The sequence below is a fragment of the Salvia miltiorrhiza genome, chromosome 1 (assembly GCF_028751815.1).
Source record: "Salvia miltiorrhiza cultivar Shanhuang (shh) chromosome 1, IMPLAD_Smil_shh, whole genome shotgun sequence".
Lineage (NCBI taxonomy): Eukaryota > Viridiplantae > Streptophyta > Magnoliopsida > Lamiales > Lamiaceae > Salvia > Salvia miltiorrhiza.
The window spans coordinates 52,529,942-52,555,063 of NC_080387.1; the positions used below are offsets into that span (position 1 = coordinate 52,529,942).

Genomic DNA, 25,122 nt, shown 5'->3' on the forward strand with positions numbered 1-25,122 from the left:
TATATAATTGAATAGTGTCAGTTATAAGTAGTGACATTTGTATAACTGAATAGTGTTATTTACACAATTTGAGTCAAGATGCGAGTTTTGATTAGCATGCGGGTCAGGATTTGAGTACGGATCAATTCGAGTGTACGATACATCCGGGTGTCTAGGAGATTTTGCGTTAATGAAATGGATAAAACAACGTAATAAGTTGAAGATTTTATTTTATTTTTATTAGCTTTTTTAGGCACTTTTGTTTATTAGTAGTTAATTTAGTGAATATCATTTACTGATTTTATATGCCCAATCACTTTTCAAGAAATACGATAGCATAAATTAGTGGAACATAATAAAATTTTATTTAGTTAATAGGAATGTCAATTGACCTCGGTCCATTTAAATTAGGGCCGACCCATTTAATTTTGAGTTATTTTCAATTCAAACCATTTAAATATATTTTTTATTTTAGATTAAAAAATTCGACCTTAATCCTAATTCTCAAGTTTTTGAAACACACTAATTTTTTTATAATCATATTTTTTTATAAAGTTATATTTTACTATCAATTAAGATAATTAACCTTGTATTAGAAACAAAAATGAATATCATTTTAACATCGAGTTACATAAAAATTAATAAAATTTATACGAGGGATTAATATTTGATGCACGTTTAACTTAATTGATAGCATTTCTTTAATGTTCATGTATGAAAGTTTTTATTTTATATTGAAACAAAAACATAATTTCATAAGTATTAAAAAATTATTATCAAATTTAAAATTAAGGTAACGAAGTTCGACAACTAAACAATAAAAGAATATTTGGTTAATCAATTCAATAAATTCGATTTTTAAACTATTTTTGGTTCAAGCCATTCAATTTCTTTCAATATTATTTATGACTAAAAAATTCGAGCTTAATTGACCTTTTCTTACGATCTATTTAGGCTTATCCATCAATTTCAGACCGAATGAAATTCTTAAGAGCATCTCCACGGCGGGGGGCGAAGGGGGGGGGGGGGGGGGTCGATCCGGGTCGCTAAGGTGGTGGCCGCGCTGGAGTGGCGCCCTGATTCGAAGCCGTGTCTTGGTGGAGACCCGGGGCGAAGAGAGAAAATGGATGGCTAGGACGCGCCCTATTTAAAAAAAAAATCGAAATTCGATTTTTTTGAAATATTGAGCCGTTTGATTTTTTTTTTAAATTCGACCGTTGGCTTCCAACGGTATTGTGAGATTTTAATAATTTTTTTTTCACCTTACCTATATATATCCCAACTTAATTCCAATTATTTTATTACCTACAAATCATCTCCACATCAAAAATTCTCTATAAGAAATGTCTTTCTCTTCACCAAGCCACGATGATGAGCGACGTGCTCAAGAATTTTCCAATCTTGTGCAAGAATTTAATCAAATTGTTCAAGCTATTGGCGATCCGGATGCGCAACCTCGTCGGTGGCGACGAAGAGTGGCAAAGAAGGCCTACATTCATCGGGACCGTGAAGCCGGCGCTCTACGTTTGCACGCGGATTACTTTGCTGAAAATTCGGTCTACCCCGACAATGTCTTCCGCCGCCGATTTTGCATGCGTCGTGCGTTGTTTTTGCGTATCGTTAATGCCGTCGCATCCGATCCATACTTCCAACAACGCACGGATGCACTTGGAAGACCCGGCTTCATGCCGTTGCAAAAATGCACGGTTGCTATTCGTATGCTAGCTAATGGTGGGGCAGCGGACCAGTACGACGAGTAAATCCGGATTGCAGAGTTCACCTCGTTGGAGTGCTTGCGCAGATTCTGTCGAGCCATTATTCACCTCTTCGGTGCAGAATACTTGAGGAGGCCGACTACCAACGGCTTCTAGCAATGCACGAGGCAAAGCACGGCTTCCCGGGAATGCTAGGGAGCCTCGATTGCATGCATTGGCCGTGAAAGAATTGTCCAACGGCATGGCAAGACGCATACACTCGCGGCGATCAGGGGGAACCGACCATCATCCTCGAAGCCGTCGCATCGCAAGATCTATGGATCTGGCATGCTTTTTTTGGGACTCCTGGTTCAAACAACGATATCAACGTGCTCAACAACTCGACGTTGTTCAATGATCGGCTGCAAGGAATGGGGGTGCCGGTCACATATCAAGTCAACAACGCCTACTACACAAGTGAGTACTACTTGACTGACGGCATCTACCCCAATTGGCCTGTATTCGTGAAGAGTCCTACACATCCGACGGATTCGAAGGGGAAGAGGTTCAAAGTGATGCAGGAAGCGGCTCGCAAGGATATTGAATGAGCCTTCGGTGTCCTTCAAGCTCGTTGGGCAATCGTCAAAGGCCCATCGCATCTTTGGAGCAAGGAGGAGATGAGCGACATCATGTTCACGTGCATCATTTTGCACAACATGATCATCGAAGATGAAGGCGAGCACGCAACACAGTGGGAAAAAGACGCCGACGAAGCTTCGAGTAGCGCCGCATCTCAATCTCGTGCCGGTGCTCCGCCGTATTTTCGTGCATTTGTTGCACGACAAGCATCCATGCGAGACGCGGAGATGCATGCTCGTCTCACTTTGGACTTGAAGGAACACATTTGGTCTCGTTTTGGTCCGATTGAGCCCTAGGAAATTATTGTAATTTTTATTTTTTTATTGTATTTAAATTATGTCTTTAAATTATTGTAATGTAGAATTTTAATTTTAATAAAATATGAATTTTAAAAATAAAAGTGTAGAAATGTGAATTTTGTGGAAATGAGGATCTAAGCACGCATCTAAGACGCAATGCATTGGAGAGATGTGTGTCTTAGGTGGGGACCACCTTCTAAGACACCCCCTAAGTACCAATGCATTGGAGATGCTCTAATAGGTTAGGCTTCAAAGTCCATCTCCAAAAATTATGGGCCGGCCCTCTCTCTCGTAATTACTATTGAGAAAAAGAAAAAACAGTTTTTCTTTAGTAGAAAAACCTACAAATATTTGTTGATATACAAGCTATGTTGCATAGGTGCGAGGGGGCGGGTGCGGGAGCGATACGATTCAGGTGCGGGGATACAGATTTTTAAAAATTATAGGGTGCTATTCGTGAAGGATACGTCTGCTATATATATATATATATATTGTTATTATATATGACTATTTAAAGAATTAAAATTTGTTAAAGGCCCAAAGCAATTAATTAATTAGAAGCCCAAGCCCAAGCACAATTTCTTTTAACCTAATACACACACACTAAAACACACTCACTCACACACTCACACGCACACCAAGGCTGCTCTCTCTTCTCTCTAACCTCTCTATCTCTCTCTCTTTCCCTCTGTCGCACACCCACACCGCACACTCACCCTCTCAAGGCTGCTCTCTCTTCTCTCTAACCTCTCTTATCTCTAACCGCCACCGCCGCCGTCGTTTGAAGGCCACAATTCACACAAAATTCGCCCACATCACAGATCTCTCTCTCTCTCTCTCGCTCTCTCGGTTTCACGCCATAATCCGCCCGCAATTCACACAAAATTCGCCGCCGCGGCACCTCCTCTGACAAAGAACCGACAGTCGGCCCTCTCCCTCGCCGGAAACATCCCCTCATTCCTCTATATCTCCCTCGCCACAGCCGGATTCGTGAGATTGGCGCACCCGATTCGCGAATCCGATTTTTTTTTATTTTTGGGGGGATTCGGCAGGTGGCGAATCCCGTGCGAATCCCACGCGAATCGCGCCCGCACCCGCCCCCGCGCGAATCGGATACTGCACGGTGTTGATTTTAGGCGAATCCGTGCATTATAGTATACAAGTATGTGTATAAAATTTTGGAACATCATATAGGTTTCAGCCGGTCTCTTCAAACAAGCTATAAACTTCAAGAATTTTATAAATTATTTTAAGGGTAATCACGCCAAATTATACGAACTTTCCCACATTTTTGGTTATGTACATAAACTTAAAATCTTGCTTTTAAATGCATGAATTTTCTCCTTCTTCTTCTTCTTCTTTTTCTTCTTCTTCTTCTTCTGTTTTTGATTTTGAACACGATAAATATTTTCGATAAATGAATATTGAGGTAGAAGTCAGAATCGCCTACATGGTTTAAACTTTAAACGAAAGTCTGTTTAAATGATGTAATTGAGTAGATTCCTACAAGAATCCAAAAATGCATCAATGAATTATTTATCAAATATATTCTATCATGTGCAGAACCGAAAAGAAGTGAAAAATCGTGTATTTGGAAGCGAGATTTTAAGTTTATTTGCAAAATCAAAAATATTTAAAAGTTCTTGTGTTTTAACGTTACTAGTACGTCCTCCCGTGCGATGCACATGCCAATATATTTATAATTTGTAAAAAGTTAAATTATATAAAAATACCAAAATATCATCATTTATGAGCTAAATTATTTAATAACAAAAAAAAATCGTTAATGTAAATATGGAGTATATGATTTAAAATAGTGTATAGTAAATTATTATCAATCGAATGAGTATAATATTAAATTTAATGAGCATCGTTTAATAATAATTAAATTTATAAATCGTAAAGTAAATAAGTTAAGTCAATCTCATTTTGAACAAATAATACTAAATTATAAAAAACATGGTTTAATTGATAATCTAAAAAAACAAATTGATTTGAAAATATGATACATAAATACATAAAAATTAAACAATGAATAAAGTTAAATTCCCAACAAACATATTTAATCATTAATAAAAAAGGACAAAAAAGTAAGACTGAAAAAAATATATACTCCTTATATAATTGTTATTTCAAATTTCTTAAAATACAATTGTAGTGGCGTAAGAGATGTAGCACAACTTCTTCTCCTTTTCTTTCAGCGTGGTTATTATTCAAGTTGTTTTACAAGAGTTATCTTCTATCCAAGAAGATTCAAGAAACTTCTTTATGTAAGACAAGTTCATTCGAGTGCTTAAGTAGATCGAAAATAATTTCTATTCAAAATTTCATCTTCTCCTTAATTAAGAAAAAAACAAATTCAAGATTTTGAAATTAAATTTCTTATGTAAGATTAGGGCTGGTAAACCGGACGGTTCGGGTTTACCGGTTAACCGGAACCGGTTAAGGGTCATTTCCCTAACCGATAACCGAACCGATTTTTAGACCGGTTAACCGGACCGGTTAATCGGTTAACCGGCCAAACCGATTAATCCACGATTTCTCAATTTGTCCAAATTTAACCGGTTAATTCGGTTAATCGGTTAACCGGTTAACCGAATTAACCGATTTTTATTTAAAAAAATTCAAATATGTAGAATGTGTGCAATAGGATTTGAACTCTTGACCTTTGAAAGAAAGAATAAAGTCTTATCCACTGCACCAATTCATAACTTATGATAATTTAGAACAAATTTTTTTTTATAAATACTTGAAATATTAATGTATATTATTTAAATTAAAATATAAAAATATAAATTAATTAATTTAATATAAAATAAACCGGTTAATCGGTTTAACCGGTTAACCGACCGGTTAAACCGATGAACCGATTAGTGATGAACACACTAATCAATAACCGAACCGAACCGGTAAAAACCGATTATCGGTTAACCGAAAACCGATTTTTCCGGTTCGGTTACGGTTAAAACCGATTAACCGGAACCGTTTTAACACCCCTATGTAAGATATATTTGTTCAATTGCTTAAGAATTTGTCATTTTTTTAATGATAAAGATTTTGAATTAATTTTGTTGGTGTGGTTGCTGAATTATTGTTGAAATTCATGTTTATGTGATTCGTGTTTTTTCAAATTTGTTTGAAATTTTTGATAAAAACTGAATTATTGATGATTCAAAATTTAGGAAAAAACCTGAATTTTTGCTTATTCACATTTTTTCAAATATACCTAAAACTTTGGGGGAAAAAAATAACTGTTAAAAAATTGAGGAAAAATATGACCGTTGAAAGTGGTCTTTTATATTATATATAGATTATTCATTATTTTAAATAGTTCTTTAAATCATTCACATGAGTACATGAGCCATATATTTTAATTTTTTGAGGCCTTGCTCTAGTGGAAAAGTTGAGGCACTCAAAGATTCTTCTTTATGAGAAGTTTTGGGTGTTTAATCCCGCTTGCGTACGGTGATATTTTCCCACCTTGTACTGTTGTATTCCCGCCTGCGTGCAGTGTAATTTTTCCACCATTGTGTGGTGTTGATGTCTCGCCTGCATGTGGGTTGCATAATTAATTATATTCAGATATCTCTTGTGTAATTCTAATTAAAAAAGGAAAAAACTTTCTGAGTAGCTCTATCCCAATAATCTTAAAAAAAATTCTAGTAATTCATAATCTTTCGGTTATATATTTGTCCACTCCACCGTTTGCATCGAATAATTTAAATAATATCGTACAATAATTTGAAGGCTTGTGATAAATAATAAATGTTGCCCTTGCAAATAATAAATGAACAATAAATTTAGCCCCACTTTAATTGATTTTTTGAATTGGAGAAAGGAGAATCATGAGGATTGGATACTGGACTTTTCTATTACACAGAAAATTTTCATCGCTTAAATATTGTTTTTGACGAGACATAAATTTATCCCCACTTAAGATTATGAGTAATGGGATTCTTGATTCTTTCCACCAAACAACTATAAACATTTCACCTTCTTGTCTTCAATACAATTATTGTGCATATGTTACGTACATATATATATATATGCAAAAGTTGTTTTCATTGACATTTTAATTCACTTATTTATTTATTTATTTATTTATTTATTTATTTATTTATTTATTTATTTATCATGATTAATTTTCGTCAACTTACAATTATGACTCTTTAAACACTATTTTTATAAATGATCTCATCATATATTAAATATTTTTTTTATTAATTTTTATTAAAATTTGTGTTGTTCCCTTTAGGATAAATTTTAAGTTTGAGGGACAGTGGGAGTAGTATATTATACTTTCATAAGTCCTAATACTATAGTATGTACATGAAGTCCATGCATATTTATGCAAGAAGTAATGGCCCCATCAGAATTTATAAATTCTTGGCTATGTAATTATGGAAATGGGTGAATATTCTATTCACAGCCCGCGTTTTACTCAGTGTAGCCCTCGATCTAAAATAATAATAATAAATATTTGTAAATTTACTAATTTATCCTATAGCCCATAACCCCCAAATTAAATATCCTATAGCCCATATATAGCCCCCTAAATTAAATACTCTATCGTTTTCGGTTGAAATTCTGCACTTCACAAATCAGATTATCGGCACGAATCCATGAAACAGATGAAAATGTTGTGGTAGACAACCATGAGGCGTCGCAGCTTCTCCCACAAATCCATTTTGTGCATCCAAAGGTGGAGCTAAAATGCTTGTTATGGGCCTATGGCGTATGACAGTTCCTTTCAAGGAAGATGGGAATCGCGCTACGTTATGATGGCGTATAGCCCTTCAAATTTTCGGATAATTTGCAGGCAAGTACTATAACAAAGGATATCATAAAAGGGCTCTTGGTGAAGGAACCGCACAAGAGAATTGCATACAAGAGGGATTGCATAAAAGAGGATTGCACCTTTTCTTTGAAGGCATCAATTGGGATCTAGTCATAAGTGGAGCGCCGCCCTAGGTGCCCAAACCCATTGATTTTGGCCAATTTCTCGCTAATGATTCCCAGCAATCTATAGATAAAAAGGCTCGGGAGATGGAACACGACGAGAACAAAACAAGCTCTTTCGATTCTTATGTTTAATTTGAAGGCTATGGGTCTATAGGATAAATTAGTAAATTTACAAATATTTATTATTATTATTTTAGATTGGTGAGTAAAACGGGGACTATGAATATAATCACCCTATGAAAATTAATTTGATCCAATGGGTATTTACTATTTAGGGAGCCCAACACTGTATCTATTCTATCCGTACCAAATTTTGTTCTATTGTTTTTTTCTTAAAAAAACTTTACTTACATAGTATGATATAGAACCATGATTCATGAGTGAAAAATAGTACCTAGGGTTTATTTGGAAAAAAGATATATACTCAAAATTAAGGATTTAAGTAGTGCAAAATTCTGTCTATAAACAACAAGATGACGAGATCTACAGTTCAAACCTCAGTGCTCCTTTTACCAAAGTAAAAATAAAAACAAAAATTATATGTACATAATTACATGCAACTTATAATATATTAAACTCAAATAGATATAAAATAATTAGGTACCATCTCATTGCGACAAATTAAAGAGCATATTTCTTTCGTTTATGCATACCACCCACTTGTACTTAAAATTGATGGTTATGGGCTACTGACAATATAAATAAATACTAGTATGATAATAGTACAAGTACAAAAAAACAAGATACAATTCTTTTGTAGTAAAAAATATCAAGTAAAAAATTGGTAACTATTCCATCCGTCCCACGAATTTTGATGCATTTGTTTTTAATACGAAAATTAAAGAGTTGTAGATTAATGTGTTTTAAGTGTGTAGGTAATAAAGTAGAAAAGTGATAAAATAGAAGTGTTTAGCTAATTGTTATTATATTTAAAAATGCATCAAGATTCGTGAGACGGAAAGAGTACTTAATTACCGATATTCATAATTTCTCAACACTTAGTTACTTTTGTATCAACGAAAATCATTATGATCATATGATTATCATAAAAGGTCATATATAAGATAAGTTTTACCCTAACGTGAATATTCATACTTGTTGTACTAGACATTAAGTTGGCTTGAAATAAATAGCAATCATTAATCCTCATCTGACACGATAATATTATGGAATACTATATGGTTTCCAGTTCAGTAACAGAATGTAAAAGAAAGGCAATCTACCCCACCATCACCAAATTAACATACTGTCACAATCGTGTGAAGGAATTATTTATTCTCGTCAAAATTTATATACTAAAAAATTGAGTGATTTTTTTAATTATTATATCTAATTATTTTTATTAAATTTTGAAAAGAAAAATAAAGATTTTTCATTAAAACAAGAGTAAAATAGAAAAATTAATAAAAATATATACTTATTCGAAAACAAAATTCAACTCCAAATAAATCATTTATTCGGAGACAGAGAGAGTATTATAAAATTCTTTCCAATCCTATGATTAATTAATTATTGAGATAATATTGATTTAGTTTACGGAATTAGCACAAAAAAGAAAACATCATAATTAATTTTGAATTACAAAATTTGATTTAATCTTCATGTAATTGTATCTCATTTTGATTGGGATAGTATGCATGTTCAATGATGCTACGCCATTGCACTATAGAACAAAAAATGTAATTAAAAGAGAGAATATAATGAAAATATTAATGAAACATTTTTTTAAACCCCCATCCCTAGTTAAACTTGTACATTTCACGAGTATTTCTTCAAAAACAAAAAACAAACGATTGCTCTCTAAATATAACTAGGATATAGACCTTAAAAGGTATATGTCTAATATTAAACCATACCATAGAATTAAGTTCACCAGAGACAAATCGAGAATTTAGGCAAACATCAATATAAAGGTTAAAAAAAATTCAAGAATTTAGGCAATTAAGTTTCACAATATACCGAAAAAATAACTACATACAAAAAACTAAAAATTCTCATACGCCGACAGATCAAAGGAGCCCCAATTGTCAGTCATCAAACTGTGATCATCACCACTCGAAAACACCTCAAATTCTTGCATTTCCATCAATGGCGGCTGCCCGCATCCAAACCCCTCCAAATTCGGAAACATCTCACTCTCAATACCAATCCCTTCAACCTCAAAAACCCCAAAATTCTCGCACACGAAATCTCCGCCGTCAAAACTCCCATGCACTTGGCCGCCGTTGATCACACCCACATCTCCTCCACACTCAAACATCTCCGCCGCCGCAAAGTTAGATCCCTCATAATCATCATGTTTCGGAGGAGCGGCGGCGTTGGCGAGGCTCTCCGAGGGGGGCGGCCGGCGGCTGAGGGCGCGGGAGGAGCGGCGGGTCTTGCGGCAGCCGCCGCCGACGGGGACGTTGCGGAGGGAGCCGCCCTTGGTCCAGTAGCGGCGGCAGGCCTTGCAGAAGTAGCGAGGCTGGGAGACGCTGTAGTTGTTGTAGTAGCAGAATTTGGTGTTGGAGGAGAGGCATCGAGGGCAGCTCGGAGCTGCTTCAATGGCGGAGTAGGGCTTCCATTTTAGGGTTTTGCAGCTTCCCATCATTAGCAATGAGGGCTTGATTTGGGGGAATTGATGATCAAGAAATGGGTGGTTGTTACTTGATGATGACATGTTGTTGTAAGATGAGTTTGTGGAAGAAGAAGATGATGGATGGAGGAAGGTTTGTGATTTTGGAATTTGTGGGGTGTGGGGTTGCTATATATTTTTGAGAGGGGGAATGTGAGTTGATATATATAGAGGGTTGGTGTGGTAGGGTAGTGTGTGTATAAATATGCATATGAGAACAAATATTTTGTGATATTATAGGTCTAGCTAGGGTTAAATATTGTTTGTATAGTTGAATATCTAACTATAGGGTTAATTAAATGGAGTTTGCAAAGTGAAATTTTAGTGTAATGATTTGGGTCTTGTGAGATTTTGGAAGGCCAATGTTTTTGCAAAGACATGGAATTCGAGTACTTCGTCATCTTATAAATATCAATGATCTAATTTATTGGTTTCTACATGCAAGGTCGGATGTAGAAAAAAATTCTATATTTTAAGCTTGAGACTTCGAAAAGAAAGTTTTCTTATTATTTGATTTGGTAATGGAGGTTATTGCACAATAATTAACACAAGATAATAATAATAATAATAATAATAATAATAATAATAATAATAATAATAATAATAATAATAATAATAATAATAATAATAATAATAATAATAATAATAATAATAATAATAATAATAATAATAATAATAATAATAATGTAGAAAATCTTAATTTAGTTATGTCCGCCACTGAAAGCGTATTACTGAAAGAAAATTATTATTATCCTCCTTATGTGACCATATCTTGTTTTAATAAGGTAGAGTCCCAATGCAATATTTAATACTCTTTTGTCCTAAAAGGTACTGAGTTTGGGTGAAATTGATGATGTGGGTGGCGAAATTCAAATGTGATTAGATACAATTCAGTTTATAAAGTACAATAATTTTGTGAAGATGTTGAATTTGTGTACGAAAATTTAATTGAAGCTGTAAAAAAGTTCTTTGTTAGATTCATAAAATATGTAGTGATAAGGAATGTGAAACTTGCAAGCATATGCATATTCGTTCAGATATGTTCCAACGTACTCTGCTTCTCATTTATACATTTCAATTAATTGTTGGGGACATATATGCCACATGCACGTACAATAATGATTTGATAATTTATACTCTACATTTATTATAAAGTAAGATAATTAGATATCATAAATTACTGGGAAGGGTTACAATCTCTTTTAAAATACAAACTATATATGAACCCATGAATTATATGTGAAACAATTCATTGTAAAATATATGAATTCGCTTCCTATCGATTGTAAATTTTATGATTTAAGGCTTAATTAAGAATGACTTCTAGTTTATATTTTAAAATAAAATTTTATTTTAGCCCATCCCATAAATCATATATGTCTATATAATTATGTATATGATAAGATAAAATTGATACACGTACATGAATGATATAAAATACAGAAATAAATAATAGAAAATCCAAATTCTGATGGGATGTAATGTATGTATGGACCAAGTATGGGGGTTTAAGAAAGAATTAATTAATGCAAATCAAAATTCCATTTTATTGAGCAACGATTAAGTACTTTTAGAGGCGGTGCATGAAAATCAGAAAATCTGCATGTGAGATACTCAAAAGGTGTAATTCTAAAAAAAAAAAAAAGAAGGTGAGAATGCACAATATATAGTTCATTAATTAATAAAATTAATATTAGTTTTCTAGAACAAACTTTTATGGATCATATATGATGATGAAATCTGGTATATATATATGTTTGGATTTTAGCACATCAACGAATTACAAATCAACTAACGTGGCAGCAATACTATTTAATTTGCAACATATTAGGCAAGTTCGACGCAGACATTCCATACTTAAATCAGTAAGTAATTATAGAGAAGAATAAGCATCAATAAATATATTGCACATATTATAATTTAATTATGTGACTATAACATACCCCCATAGCTATGTATATATATATACATAGTTGTTGATATATAGTATATAGTTATTTAATTATCCCTTGAATTGCCCCTTTTGTTGATGTGGATGTTCAAACTCGAAACTCTCCCATCCCTATCCCTTAATATTGCCACTTCTAATTAATTTTGGGACCATCTTTTTTATACACTTGAAAGTGATATCAATATATATATTTCTAACATAAAAATACTAAGAATTTTTATTTGAATGCTTTCTCATCTGATTTGACATCAACCTATTCTAGTGTGAATTGTAGTTGTAGAAAAAAATCATTAATAAGAAATAAAGTTTTGACCATCCCTCGCAAGGGAAGATCATAGGTGACTTGAAAAAAAAAACCTCATGCCTATTTGCTTTTAAACATGTTTTAAAAATCTAGCAATATTAACCTAACTTTTTGATTGTGCAGCAAAACAACACACCTTAAATTTTCTGACAACCAGATATAAATATCGTGATGATATGATTTTTCTCCACTCTATTTGGTACACAATAATATTTGAATATACAAAATTTCGTAATATAATAGTAATATCTTTACATATATATATAATACTCTCTAGCAAAGAACCACAAGAAATCAAGTTGTAGTCAATTAACAGTTGTTGCTTTTTAGTAAGGAATGGGAATTCATGAGGACTGCACAATTCATGTGGGGTGTTTTTAGTCATTTTCGTGTATACATGGCACATGCAAATAGCTAGAGCCCTAGATTCAATTTGGATTTTTCTACTTCACTTCGATATTTTTTTTCTCTTTAATTATTTAATTCGTTCATAAATTCTCACTATATATCTATTATCATATCACTTCAATAAAAATACGATCATATGCATTCGTGAAACCACGACCAAGTAATGCGACTCGATAACGCGAGCATTTGTTTGTGGACAAGGAAATTTCACAAATGCGAGCCAACCTATATTTGATTTCTCATCACTTCACTAGTTGTAGAAAGGGATTGTGCATATTGAAAATAGTGTGACATGTCATAGAATCCAATTTAAATTAAATGATTTCTCTGTTTTTTTTTTCTTATACAAATATTTTTTTCTTATAGCTACTTAGACTTAAGTGTTGCATGTGGTTGGTTCTTAGCTAGAAATGGGCATGCAAAGAAGGCCCAAAATTCGATGTGACGTGAGTGGTGTATTATATTAGAAAGATGTTTGTTATAAGGGTCATGTGCGAAATTCCTTTGACACGTAGGGCAAGACATTTCGTGTGCATAGTCTCACTAGTTAATTAAAGATTCCCAAAATATAAAATTGCAATCAAATTACATTTTAATTGGACAATAGTGCTTGGATGGAGAGAGAATTTAAGAGGATTTAATGAGGCGAGTGTAATTAGTTACCAATTAGATGGGATCGGTTCATCAAAGTCATTCATGACTCAACCAAATAACTTAAATGAGAGTTTTCAGGATTTAGAATGTGGTCGAAAAATTACGAGTTTGCCTTTTAGATCAAATTATTAAGAGTGGCAGAGGAAATTTTGTGCGAGACCAGTGACCACACTATTCAAGATTCATAAAGGCCATATTTATATCTGAATACAAACAAGAGATTTTAGCCCTACACGCCTTGTGGAAATAAAAAAATATTGGTAGCGGTAGATCTAATAAATTTCGAGTTCCAGATTTTGATAAACCACTTCTCTTGCGATTTAATTTGTTTTGTGGTGAGAGCTTTTGGAATACGATTCGCATAAAATATTCACAATATAACGATTTTATAAGTATTAAAAATATTGAATACCCTTGCCACCCCCTAACCTATATTATGTAGAATATTTTTTTAAATTTTATTGATGTTTAGTTGTTTGATTAATATTTTATCTTCTAGATCTTGATCTGTGAGATATATAATCTATCACAAAATTAACGTGAAAATAGAAATTAAAGATTACACGATACGTACAACAAATTAAATCAGATTCTTCGAAGCATCGTGATAAAATAAATTGAAGAGTTATATTTTAATCATAAAATAAAGTTTTTTTTAAAAAAAAAAAAAAATATATATATATATATATATATATATATATATATATATATAGGTGCGACGCCCAACTATTTTGGAGTGGGCGATCGTTTTCATTTTCATTATCTTTATGCATACTTGCATAGTTTGCATATATATTAGGGACAGATTGGGCCTTCACTGATAAGTGGACCAACTAGTTCTGGGCTTCACAATCAAACAAAATATATTATTTGAAAAAATCTAATAAAGAAAATATTTGTGATGATATATACCTAAATACCCAAAACAACCTCCCAAGCTAGTCAAAGTAGAGTCAATATCTTACTCTTTTCAAAACGAATTTACAATAATATGTAGTGAAATGGATCGAGTCAATTTGATCGGGTCTACTCATTCAAGTGGTTGAGTTAATTCAGTTTCTTCATCAACACTGTCAAATCTTTGTTGAAATAGAGAATTTATACCAAATGTAGACATTATGCAGTCATACAACTCATACTCCCTCTAGTGTCTTTAATTACTCCAATTATATATTTATATTATAATCAATCAGTAATTAATTTTTGCTAAGTTTGTTCAATTGTTTGGCTTAATTCCAAGACAAATATTTCCAGTCGGAGGGATCGATATGTAGCATTAGAAAGAGTTATTGGGTTCTAAATCTGTATTCTCTTGTCCCATTATTTATGGCGTGACTTCTTTTTTGGTTATTCCATGTAATATTGCTAATTTCTCATTTAATTATTTTACTACACTAACAAGGATTTAATAATAATTAAAAACTACGTAATTTTAATCTCTTAAACACTTGCGTTCAAAAGAAACGTATCTGGACGAGAGGAGTAATTTTTAATCGAAAGATTGCTAATTTCACCAATTAAACCAGCTACAAAAGAAGTCACGAGTTAATCTCCTTACTTTATATTAATGCTTGAATGTGCACGAATATAAAAAACACTAAAGACATCCACTATAGGTTGTGCGAAAGCCGGTGCGCACCCCTTCCCCCCCCCCCTCCTCCTCCCTGCCCCCCTGGATTTCGCAGCAGCCTTCCTTGTCCGTGCCCGGTGCAGAAGGAAAATTGGTTGGGCACGTGTCTTCACCGCCCAATCAGCGAATTGACGAGAAATTAAAAAAAAAATTATAAACTTACCTTCGGCCCCAGCAGCAGATTGCAATGTTTCAGTTTTTTTTTATTGTAATGTTTCTTTATTTTTAAGTTTTTTTTTAATTGTAATGTTTGATTTTTATTTTAATAAAATTTAAGTTGTTAAATTTAATGTCAATTTTAATTAAAAAATATATTAAAATTAAATACAAAATAAAAATCAAAATTTAAGAATTGAGAGTGTTGGCTCTCCCATAGTGGAAGGGGCCTCGGGCATGACCAGGCGATCTTCCCAATAAATAGTTGTATTTTGTATTTTCAATATGAAATTATAATTACGCCTATCCAATTTATTTTCAATTATAAAAATATAAATTTGCTCAATCACTACAAAAATTCTAACTTCGTCCGTGACCCCGTTTTAATATGAAAACATTGAAAAGGTTTTTTTTTTTCTTCTTATATACTCCCTTCGTCCGCCAAAAGCAGACCATTTTAGTTGGGCACAAGATTTAATAAAATTGGTGATGATTTTGATGTAGTGAAGAAAGGGTCTCACCACTTTATGAGATGTGTGGTTGAGATTGAATTTGGGGTGAGTTTTTTTTTTGTAAATAAAGAGTGTTTGTAAGGATAAATGATTAAAGTGGGTGGTGGGACCATTTCCATAAGAGGAAAGTGGTCTACTCTTTGCGGACGCCCAATATAATAAAAATGGTCTACTTTTGGCGGACGAAAGGAGTATATAAGAATCACTAATATTTACTAGTATAAGTTATTAAGTTAATACTATTTTGCTGTCGCTATCCAAAATAATTATTAATAATTTTGCCTCTAATATATATCAGTACAGTAATAGAAGATCAAAATTTATAGTAAGATCTTGTCTACCCACACGTACAATTTCATTGTCCGTTTCCAACCTAAAAAAAATGCGACAATTTCAAATATTTATTACACTAAGAAAGCAGCCCCCAATTCTCGAACTAGATACGGTCAATGCAGACGAGTTGAACTAGCCAATACTTCCACATTAATTTCCACTTTATTCAAATACTTTTTCCTACTTATATAAACCTCGTGCTATTATCCATAAAAGAACCCATCATTTTTCCAAAACTCTCGTTTCCGGCTCCAACCCCACACCAATCTCCGCCGTCGCCGCCGCCATGTCCGACGCCCCTTTGCGCCACTTCCCACGGCAGGAGCTCCACCTAGGTGGCCCCCGCCCGCCGCCGCTAAGCTTAAGTAAACAATCCCGCAAGATAAGCAAACAAAAGGCTGCGCCACCGCCGCCGCCAGCAGCAGCCGCAGAACCTAAATCTCACCGCCGCCACCCTCCGCCGCCGCCCGTCATAATCTACACCGTCTCTCCCAAGAAAATCCACGTCGACCCTAGCGAGTTCATGACCATCGTCCAACGTTTGACCGGGAACACTCCGCCGCCGCCGTCATCTTCGGCTTTACGAGAAAATGGCGGCGGAGTGTTCCCGGCGGCGCAGCCTGTTTCAAATACGCAGTTTTCTGACGGCTGCGTTGAAACGTCACAAAATTTATTGTGGAATGCAACCGATAACACTCATTTGATGAATACCGGTTTGCATGGAAACATAAATCAGAATAATTTGCTGGAGAATAATTTGATGATGAACATGCCTTCTTCAAGTGGTTTCGACGCTTTCAATTATTTGTTTGACATTTAATTAATGATTAATGATAAATATAGTACTGTAAAAAATGTCAAACGAAACTTTTAGGAGCTGTTTCAAATTTTAGTCAATTCTTTTTTATTATTAATCTAATTTTATTTTTGCTTAATCATATTTTGTATCTCCACTTTTCAACATATTTTAGAAAATGTCCGCCGACTTTCGTTTTCTATTCAAAATTCCCAATCTTCAGCGTTCTTCAAAATAATTAAGTGAATTCTTTTTCCACCTCATCTTGGAAAACAATGGCATTCTATCTAAAATCTGACGAGGTGATCATTCATTATTACGTCGTCGAATTTTGTATAATGGGGTATGTTTTAAAAAATACTGAAAGTTGAGGGATTTTTTAATATAAAACCATAATTGGAAACATTTTTAAAAAGCTTTAAAAATTGTAGTAACTCAAAATATGTTATGTATTTTTAATTATGTATACTTATTTAGAAAGCGTATGTTATTCATAAATGAAATGAAATATATAATTGAATCTCAAATTAATTAAATAAAAATAGTATATGGAAAAATAATGGATTTTATCATTATAGTCTTATAGATATAGATACAAAAAGTTGGTGCAGGATCCTTTTGATGAGGCAGTGTAAAAATTACTCCCTCCGTCCCATTAATAAAGACATAGGTCTTTTGGGCACGGAGATTAAGGAGAGGTAGATTAGAGAGTAAAGTAGGGTGCCCCACCTTCTTAGTGTATTTGATTAGTGATTGTTTTTACTGTATTTTAAGTGTTGCCACCGCCCACCATCACTGCCGAACACCACCGCCGACCACCACTGCACTGCCGACAACACCGCCAACCACCATTATCACCATAACCATGAACTCACACAAGCAAATTGCATAATCAAACCAAAAATTCCAAGTGCATTCAAATCCAGATTTAAAAATTCAAATTCCAAGTGTATTACACGAAAATCAGAAAGGGCAACACAATGAAATTGAAGCCAAAAAACAAAAAGTTAAACCCGGCCACTAGAACCAGATCCGCCGAAGAAGAGAGATGATGGATGGCGGCTGTTCGGCCGGAGAAGGCGGCGGAAGGAAGGGGGCGGCGGCGGCAGCGGCAGAAATAGAGGTCTAGAGCGAGACATATGAAGGAGAACCGAGAGGGAAAGAGAGAGGGGTCGGACAGGGGCGGTCGCGGCGCGGCGTCGGCGCCGGCGGCGCCGTCGACCGGAGAAGGCAGAGAGACAGAGAGAGTGGCGTGAGGGAGGCGGAGAGGCCGAGTGAGAGTAGAAAATAGATGTAGGGTTTGCTTTATTTCTTCTTTATACCTTAATTAAGATACAATTAATTAGTGTATTTTAAAGGCTAATTCTTTCCTTATTTGGAAATGAGTCTTTATTATTGGGACACCCCAATAAGGAAAGTAGGTCTTCAATAATGGGACGGAGGGAGTACATTTCTGGATACACCATATTAGTATTACCGCGTGAATGGAGGCAGGCAGCAACAACAATAATATACCATTTAATTTAGCCCAAAATTGATGACTCGATCCGAATAAATCGAGAAAAATGGAGGATTACAGTCGAAATTCTTAAGCATGAAATGAAAAAACAGTTCGAATTGCTCGAACCGAAAAAGGCATACTTAATTTGATTTTAATAATATGCAACTGCCTCTGATTTACTACGTACATTCCCATCCATGCGAACCATTTCTTTGTATTGTTGATAAATTGCAACCTACCCATAAATATGTAAAAACTCCGTATAATGTGGAAATAGAGGATCTTTTAGGACAATAACTAAGATTGGTTTAGAAATTATGATAAAATTTTTCAGGATTATTAATTAATGTCCTATTTTTGCAAGCTTGAAAATTTTTCTCCTAATTTTGCAAACTGGCCAATCTAAGTTATTGTCATAAAAAACCCTCGAACTCTATAAAATGCATAAAAATACTTAGCAAGAGTGGGCTTACGATGATGATAAACATGCATTTTTACCTCTTGGTGTGTCATTTTTTATGCTTAGTTGTGAGGATTTTGTGTGTTTGATGGTCTATTTGAGCTTATATTCGTTTATGGTCAAGAACTTGTTACTTGCTTGTGTTTGAACGAATTTGTAGAAATAATGAAGCAGAATTTGGAAGAATTGGCTGAAATACAAGTTGTAGTTCGTCTCGATAGGAGTTCGTGAGCGCAAACGGATCATAAATCGGAGTTCGGACGAGGGAGAACGAGCCAAAACAACATCGCTGCGCAAAGCTGTCAGGAGTTATGTTTCGTCACGCGGGCCAGCCATGGGTATTTTTGAGAGCTACAAGACCTAGGGCATATAAATACTCCACAATAACTTATTCTCTGAAGCTTTTATCATCTTTTATCATATTTTACTTTTCCTGAGAGCTGAGAGAGACGGAGAACGGAGCGAGAGCAAGAGCTGAAGATTCTCGATTTCAATACGGTTTTATTGTTGAATGTTTTACAGTTTTATTGAGATATTGATTTTTAGTCATATGTCTATGTGTGGCTAGAATCCTTTTTCCCAGGGTTTAGGGAGTAGACATGATTTGAATTTCTGACTGTTTGATTCAATTAATTGAGATTGTTTTCCTTTTTATGTTCTTGTTATAATTGTTTGCTTTATTGATTGGCCACCAATTTAGCATAATCATAGGTTTTAATTTGAGATCGGGAGATGATAATTATTACCTGAACTAAGAACATAAAACACATATATTTAATTCTAAAGGGAATTGATATTTGTGAGGGCGTTAATCCTAGGAACTTTTAGGAGTTACATGTTAGAAGTGCGATCCGGGGACGGTAGCTTTGCATGTAATCAACGGTTTGTATGTCACGGGAGTGGGTATGAACTAGCTTAGAGATTGCTTTAGGAATCATCTTATTAATTGAATTGACATGTTAGCTAGGAGAATCTGTTGAAACCTTTGTCTTGGGAAATCTTCTCTTATCCGTTTCTCTGTTTCACAGCTTGATTTATTTTCTTTCCAGTGTTTATTTATTTATTTAGTTTTAAAAACAAAACTCTCATTTTCGTTTGTCCAGATAGAGTAGAATAATTTAGGATAGGCATTGATAATAATTCAGTCTCTGTGGAATACGACCTTGCTTGCTACTGTACACAATTGCACCCGTACACTTGCGGCGTGTTAAAGAAAATAGCGAACAAGTTTTTGGCGCCGTTGTCGGGGACTGATTTTTATCAGTACTATCTGTTAATTATTTGACACTAATCTGGACTTTTTTCTGTTTATTTAAATTCTGTTCTTTATTTTTTCCTGTGGTCCTGATTTTTGGTTCTGAAGTTTGCTAGGTAGTTCTATGGCTACCGTAGAAGAAGTTCGTGCTCTCAAGGAGCAACTGCAGCGTTTGATTGAGGCGCAGGAAAATCGCGAGGTTCAGAAGCAGCATCCGATCAATGAGGCGTTCACTCCGCAGTATCAGTACTACGAGCCTCCAAGAGTCAACGCGAATAATTTCGAGCTTAAGACTGGTTTGATCACAATGGTGCAGCAAAACCAGTATAGAGGCAAAGCTGTGGAAGATCCCAATGCGCATCTGGCGCAATTCCTGGAGTTGTGCAGCACTGTTAAGATGAATGGAGTCCCTGATGACATTATACGACTCCACCTTTTCCCATTCTCACTCAGGGATAAGGCAAAGTCGTGGTATCAAACTCTACAGCTGGGAGCCAATCCAGTATGGGGGGACCTGGCAGATCTTTTCCTGCGGAAGTTCCATCCTCCCGGGCTCACATTGAAGTTAAAGATGGAGATTCTCCAATTCCAACAGTTCGATGGAGAGACACTAGCAGAGACATGGGAGAGATACCAGGAGAAGTTGAGGAAGTGCCCGTCCCATGGCTTTGATGAGGGGACTCTGGTGGTCATGTTTTATAACGCTTGTGGGGAGCGCACCAGGATGTTCATGGATACAGCTGCAGGGGCTCATTGCTCAAGAAAGGGAGTTCTGAAGCTATGGAGATCATTGAGAGCATGGCCACCACGAGCTATCAATGGCCATCCGAGAGAGTTCACTTGAAGAAAGTTGCTGCTACCTCCAGTTCAGACCCTATGGCGTTGATTTTGACTCAGCTGACAGAGATGAACTCAAAAATCAATGCTATGACTGTTGGCAATTCTGAGCCAGCTGTAGAGATCCCGACAGGCGTAGAAGACGTCAACTACATTAATGGCAGAAACTACGGGAACTTTCAGCACGGGCAACAGAGCGGGTATAATAATGGACAACAGCTTCATCATGGAGGGCGTCCACACCCAAATTTGGCGTATGAGAATCCCAAAAATGCAATTCAACCGCCACCAGGCTTCTCTGTTACCAATGGAGTCATCAATGAGGAGAAGAAGCCTAATTTGGAAGAGCTGCTGATGAAATTTATCTCCAAGTCCGACGAGAGGATGGAAAGGCTAGAGTCCAATGCTGTTGCTGTGGGGACTCAAATGAAGATGTTCGAGACCCAATTGGGTCAAATAGCCACCGCCGTCAACAAACTCCAACAGTCGGGCAATCTCATAAACAATGCCAAGGTGAATGCAAAGGAGCAGTGCATGGCCATCGGATTGAAGAGTGAAGCTACCTCTGAAGGTAGCCATGGATCTCATGAGATGGAGAAAGAAGAGCTCTCGTGGAGAGTCCATGAGGAAGGCCGACGACTTCCACCTCATCTACGTCCTCCGGGGTGGTTGCCGTTTCCCCAACGTCATTTTAAGATGGTTGATCTGCCGAGCGGGATTACAAAGGAAGGAGCTATGACGGCAAAAGAGGAGAGCGCACGGCTAATTGAGGAAAAAGCTGAGGAGGTCACTGTTGAGGTTTCTGGCAGAAAGAAAGATGAAAAGCAGACAGCTACTTCGCCAACAACTGTGACTATACCTTTCCCTCAGCGCTATAAGAAAGAGAGGGTGCAGGAGCAGTTCTCCAAGTTCTTAGAGATCTTCAGGAAAGTGCAAATTAATATTCCGTTGGTGGAAGCACTGCAGGAGATGCCACAATATGCTAGATTCCTGAAGGACATTATCTCGAGGAAGAAGAAGTTGGTGGAGTTTGAGACGGTGAATCTCAATGAAGAATGCAGCGCAATCTTGCAGAGGAAGCTGCCGGCGAAGGTCAAAGATCCGGGCAGCTTCACACTTTCCTGCATTATTGGAGGCCAGCATTTCGGAAGGTCACTTTACGACCTGGGGGCGAGCATCAATCTCATGCCGTTATCTGTTTTCAAGCAGCTGACGATTGGGGAGTTAAAGCCGACATCTATGAGGCTGCAGATGGCAGACAGGTCGGTCACTTATCCTCGTGGAGTTGTGGAGAACGTGCTAGTGAATGTGGGGGATTTGATTTTCCCTGCCGATTTTGTGGTTTTAGACATTGAGGATGACAACAAAATCCCGCTGATTTTGGGGCGCCCGTTCCTGGCAACGGGAAGAGCTTTAATTGATGTGGAGAAAGGAGAGCTCACGCTGCGAGTTCATGATGAAAGCCAAACCTTCTATGTCTACGAACCATGCCACATCCACAAGGACGAAGTGCCCAAGCAAACTAAAGATCCGGGCAAGGTAAGTGTTGATGTTTTTAATATATTTGATGAGGATCAGTTTTCTTGGCAGGACCCAGGTGATCAGAATTCGCAGGAATGGAGCATGGCTGGCAAGAGTGGAGCAGGGAGCAGCTGTTCGCAGCACTGCTTGTACCAGCCTCCTTAATGAGTTTGCTGTTCTGTCGAGCTAACGACGTTAAAAATAGCGCTTATTGGGAGGCAACCCAATTTCTGGTTAGTTTGTTCCTTTTCGTTTGTTTGTTTGTTTGTTTTCGTGCCCCACAAATCCTTTTCAAACTTATTCTCCTTGGTGGTGAATAAGTTTGGGGGGATGTGTCTTTGTGGGTGCACTGTTTGCTTTGGTTGTTCTTGTTTGTTTTGTCGTTGAGTTTGTTTCAGTCTTGCTTTCGTAGTTTCTCTGTGATGTTACCTTGATGATGATATGAGTAGTGTATAGATTGGTTGGATAACTGGTTCATGATGATTTCTGTGTAAATCTTGTGAAATTGCATGCGTTTGTGTTGATATTGTTGAGATTGAGCATGAGTGATGAATGATAAGCTTGGTCTCTATGTGGTTGCAATCAATGAAATAAGCTGTGAGGATTTGAGCCTTGACTGTCATTATTTTACAGTCTTATTTCTTATTCTTGAGTGATTGTTCAAGCATGCATGTTTCTCACTAGAACTTGTCTTGGTTTCTCCCTCAAGGTCACATAGTGTGCTTAATAACTTTGAGATGATAGAAGCCTATATATCCCATATTTGTCCTTATACTATATATGATCCTAGTTCGCCCCCTTTGAGCCTTATTTTCTATTTTATTTGATTTAGCCATGGGTGAGAACTTGGAGATTGTTGATGTGGGGTAGTTGGCGTTGTGGAGATGTGTGATTTTGAATTATGAATTTTGTTCTTGATTGGAAAAAATCCTAGTACCCTGACTTGTTTGAAAAAAAAAAAAAAATTGAAAAAAAATGGGTACATAGGATGCATTAGAAAGTTATAATGTCATGAGAAATACTTGTTGTGTTGTGGTGGATTATACATTGAAAAAATTTGGTTTTGTGGAAGGTGGATGATAGAATTGAGTAAGAATGCTATAAGGTTGGTGAGTGTGCTACATTAAGCTGTATCTTTTAGTCACTTAGCCAAATGTATCCTACCATACCAAAGAGCCTACATTACAACCCTCAATAAAGACCTTTTTGATCTTGGTTATAGGAGCACACATTTAGTGGTGGAGAGGTGAGACGATTGACAAGCTTATGGATGAGTACTTGTTTAGTTTGAACTGAGCGTATACACGTCCTTTTTGAATTGATACACTTGAGAGTTGAGAGTTCATATATTCTTTATCTTTTTGGTGAGGATTGCAATTCATTGAGATCATAATTTGAAGTTCGTCATGAGTGTGATATCTTGATAATAGGAGATACAAATGCATGTTGGTATTTTTGTTGACAAATCTGAAGCCACAATGTTATCCACTGTTCTCTACACTCTTGTTGATTCATTCTTGGTTCATCTTTATTTTGTCCGAGGACGGACAATAGTTCAAGTTTGGGGGTTGATAAACATGCATTTTTACCTCTTGGTGTGTCATTTTTTATGCTTAGTTGTGAGGATTTTGTGTGTTTGATGGTCTATTTGAGCTTATATTCGTTTATGGTCAAGAACTTGTTACTTGCTTGTGTTTGAACGAATTTTCAGAAATAATGAAGCAGAATTTGGAAGAATTGGCTGAAATACAAGTTGTAGTTCGTCTCGATAGGAGTTCGTGAGCGCAAACGGATCATAAATCGGAGTTCGGACGAGGGAGAACGAGCCAAAACAAAATTGCTGCGCAAAGCTATCAGGAGTTATGTTTCGTCACGCGGGCCAGCCATGCGGCCGCGCGACGTGGCCGCGCGAGTCGCCGTATTTCCGCCCAAAATTCGTTTTTTAGCGATTTTGGGTATTTTTGAGAGCTACAAGACCTAGGGCATATAAATACTCCCCAATAACTTATTCTCTGAAGCTTTTATCATCTTTTATCATATTTTACTTTTCCTGAGAGCTGAGAGAGACGGAGAACGGAGCGAGAGCAAGAGCTGAAGATTCTCGATTTCAATCCGGTTTTATTGTTGAATGTTTTACAGTTTTATTGAGATATTGATTTTTAGTCATATGTCTATGTGTGGCTAGAATCCTTTTTCCCAGGGTTTAGGGAGTAGACATGATTTGAATTTCTGACTGTTTGATTCAATTAATTGAGATTGTTTTTCCTTTTTATGTTCTTGTTATAATTGTTTGCTTTATTGATTGGCCACCAATTTAGCATAATCATAGGTTTTAATTTGAGATCGGGAGATGATAATTATTACCTGAACTAAGAACATAAAACACATATATTTAATTCTAAAGGGAATTGATATTTGTGAGGGCGTTAATCCTAGGAACTTTTAGGAGTTACATGTTAGAAGTGCGATCCGGGGACGGTAGCTTTGCATGTAATCAACGGTTTGTATGTCACGGGAGTGGGTATGAACTAGCTTAGAGATTGCTTTAGGAATCATCTTATTAATTGAATTGACATGTTAGCTAGGAGAATCTGTTGAAACCTTTGTCTTGGGAAAT

The 25,122-nt window shown here is 35.9% G+C and overlaps 3 protein-coding genes across 3 annotated transcripts; 2 read left to right on the forward strand and 1 right to left on the reverse strand.

Moving 5' to 3' along the window:
- The first annotated feature begins 1,322 nt into the window (after positions 1–1,322).
- LOC131009855 (uncharacterized) lies at positions 1,323–2,281 on the forward strand. Its single transcript, XM_057937262.1, has 3 exons — positions 1,323–1,685; positions 1,781–1,861; positions 1,922–2,281. The coding sequence occupies exons 1-3, from the start codon at positions 1,323–1,325 to the stop codon at positions 2,279–2,281; spliced, it is 804 nt and encodes a 267-aa protein (XP_057793245.1).
- A 6,993-nt stretch (positions 2,282–9,274) lies between these two features.
- LOC130993128 (dof zinc finger protein DOF3.1-like) lies at positions 9,275–10,333 on the reverse strand. Its single transcript, XM_057917897.1, has one exon. The coding sequence runs from the start codon at positions 10,230–10,232 to the stop codon at positions 9,558–9,560; it is 675 nt and encodes a 224-aa protein (XP_057773880.1). The 5' UTR covers positions 10,233–10,333; the 3' UTR covers positions 9,275–9,557.
- A 6,020-nt stretch (positions 10,334–16,353) lies between these two features.
- On the forward strand, positions 16,354–17,070 carry LOC130993237 (protein MKS1-like). Its single transcript, XM_057918059.1, has one exon. The coding sequence runs from the start codon at positions 16,422–16,424 to the stop codon at positions 16,953–16,955; it is 534 nt and encodes a 177-aa protein (XP_057774042.1). The 5' UTR covers positions 16,354–16,421; the 3' UTR covers positions 16,956–17,070.
- The last annotated feature ends 8,052 nt before the right edge of the window (positions 17,071–25,122 follow it).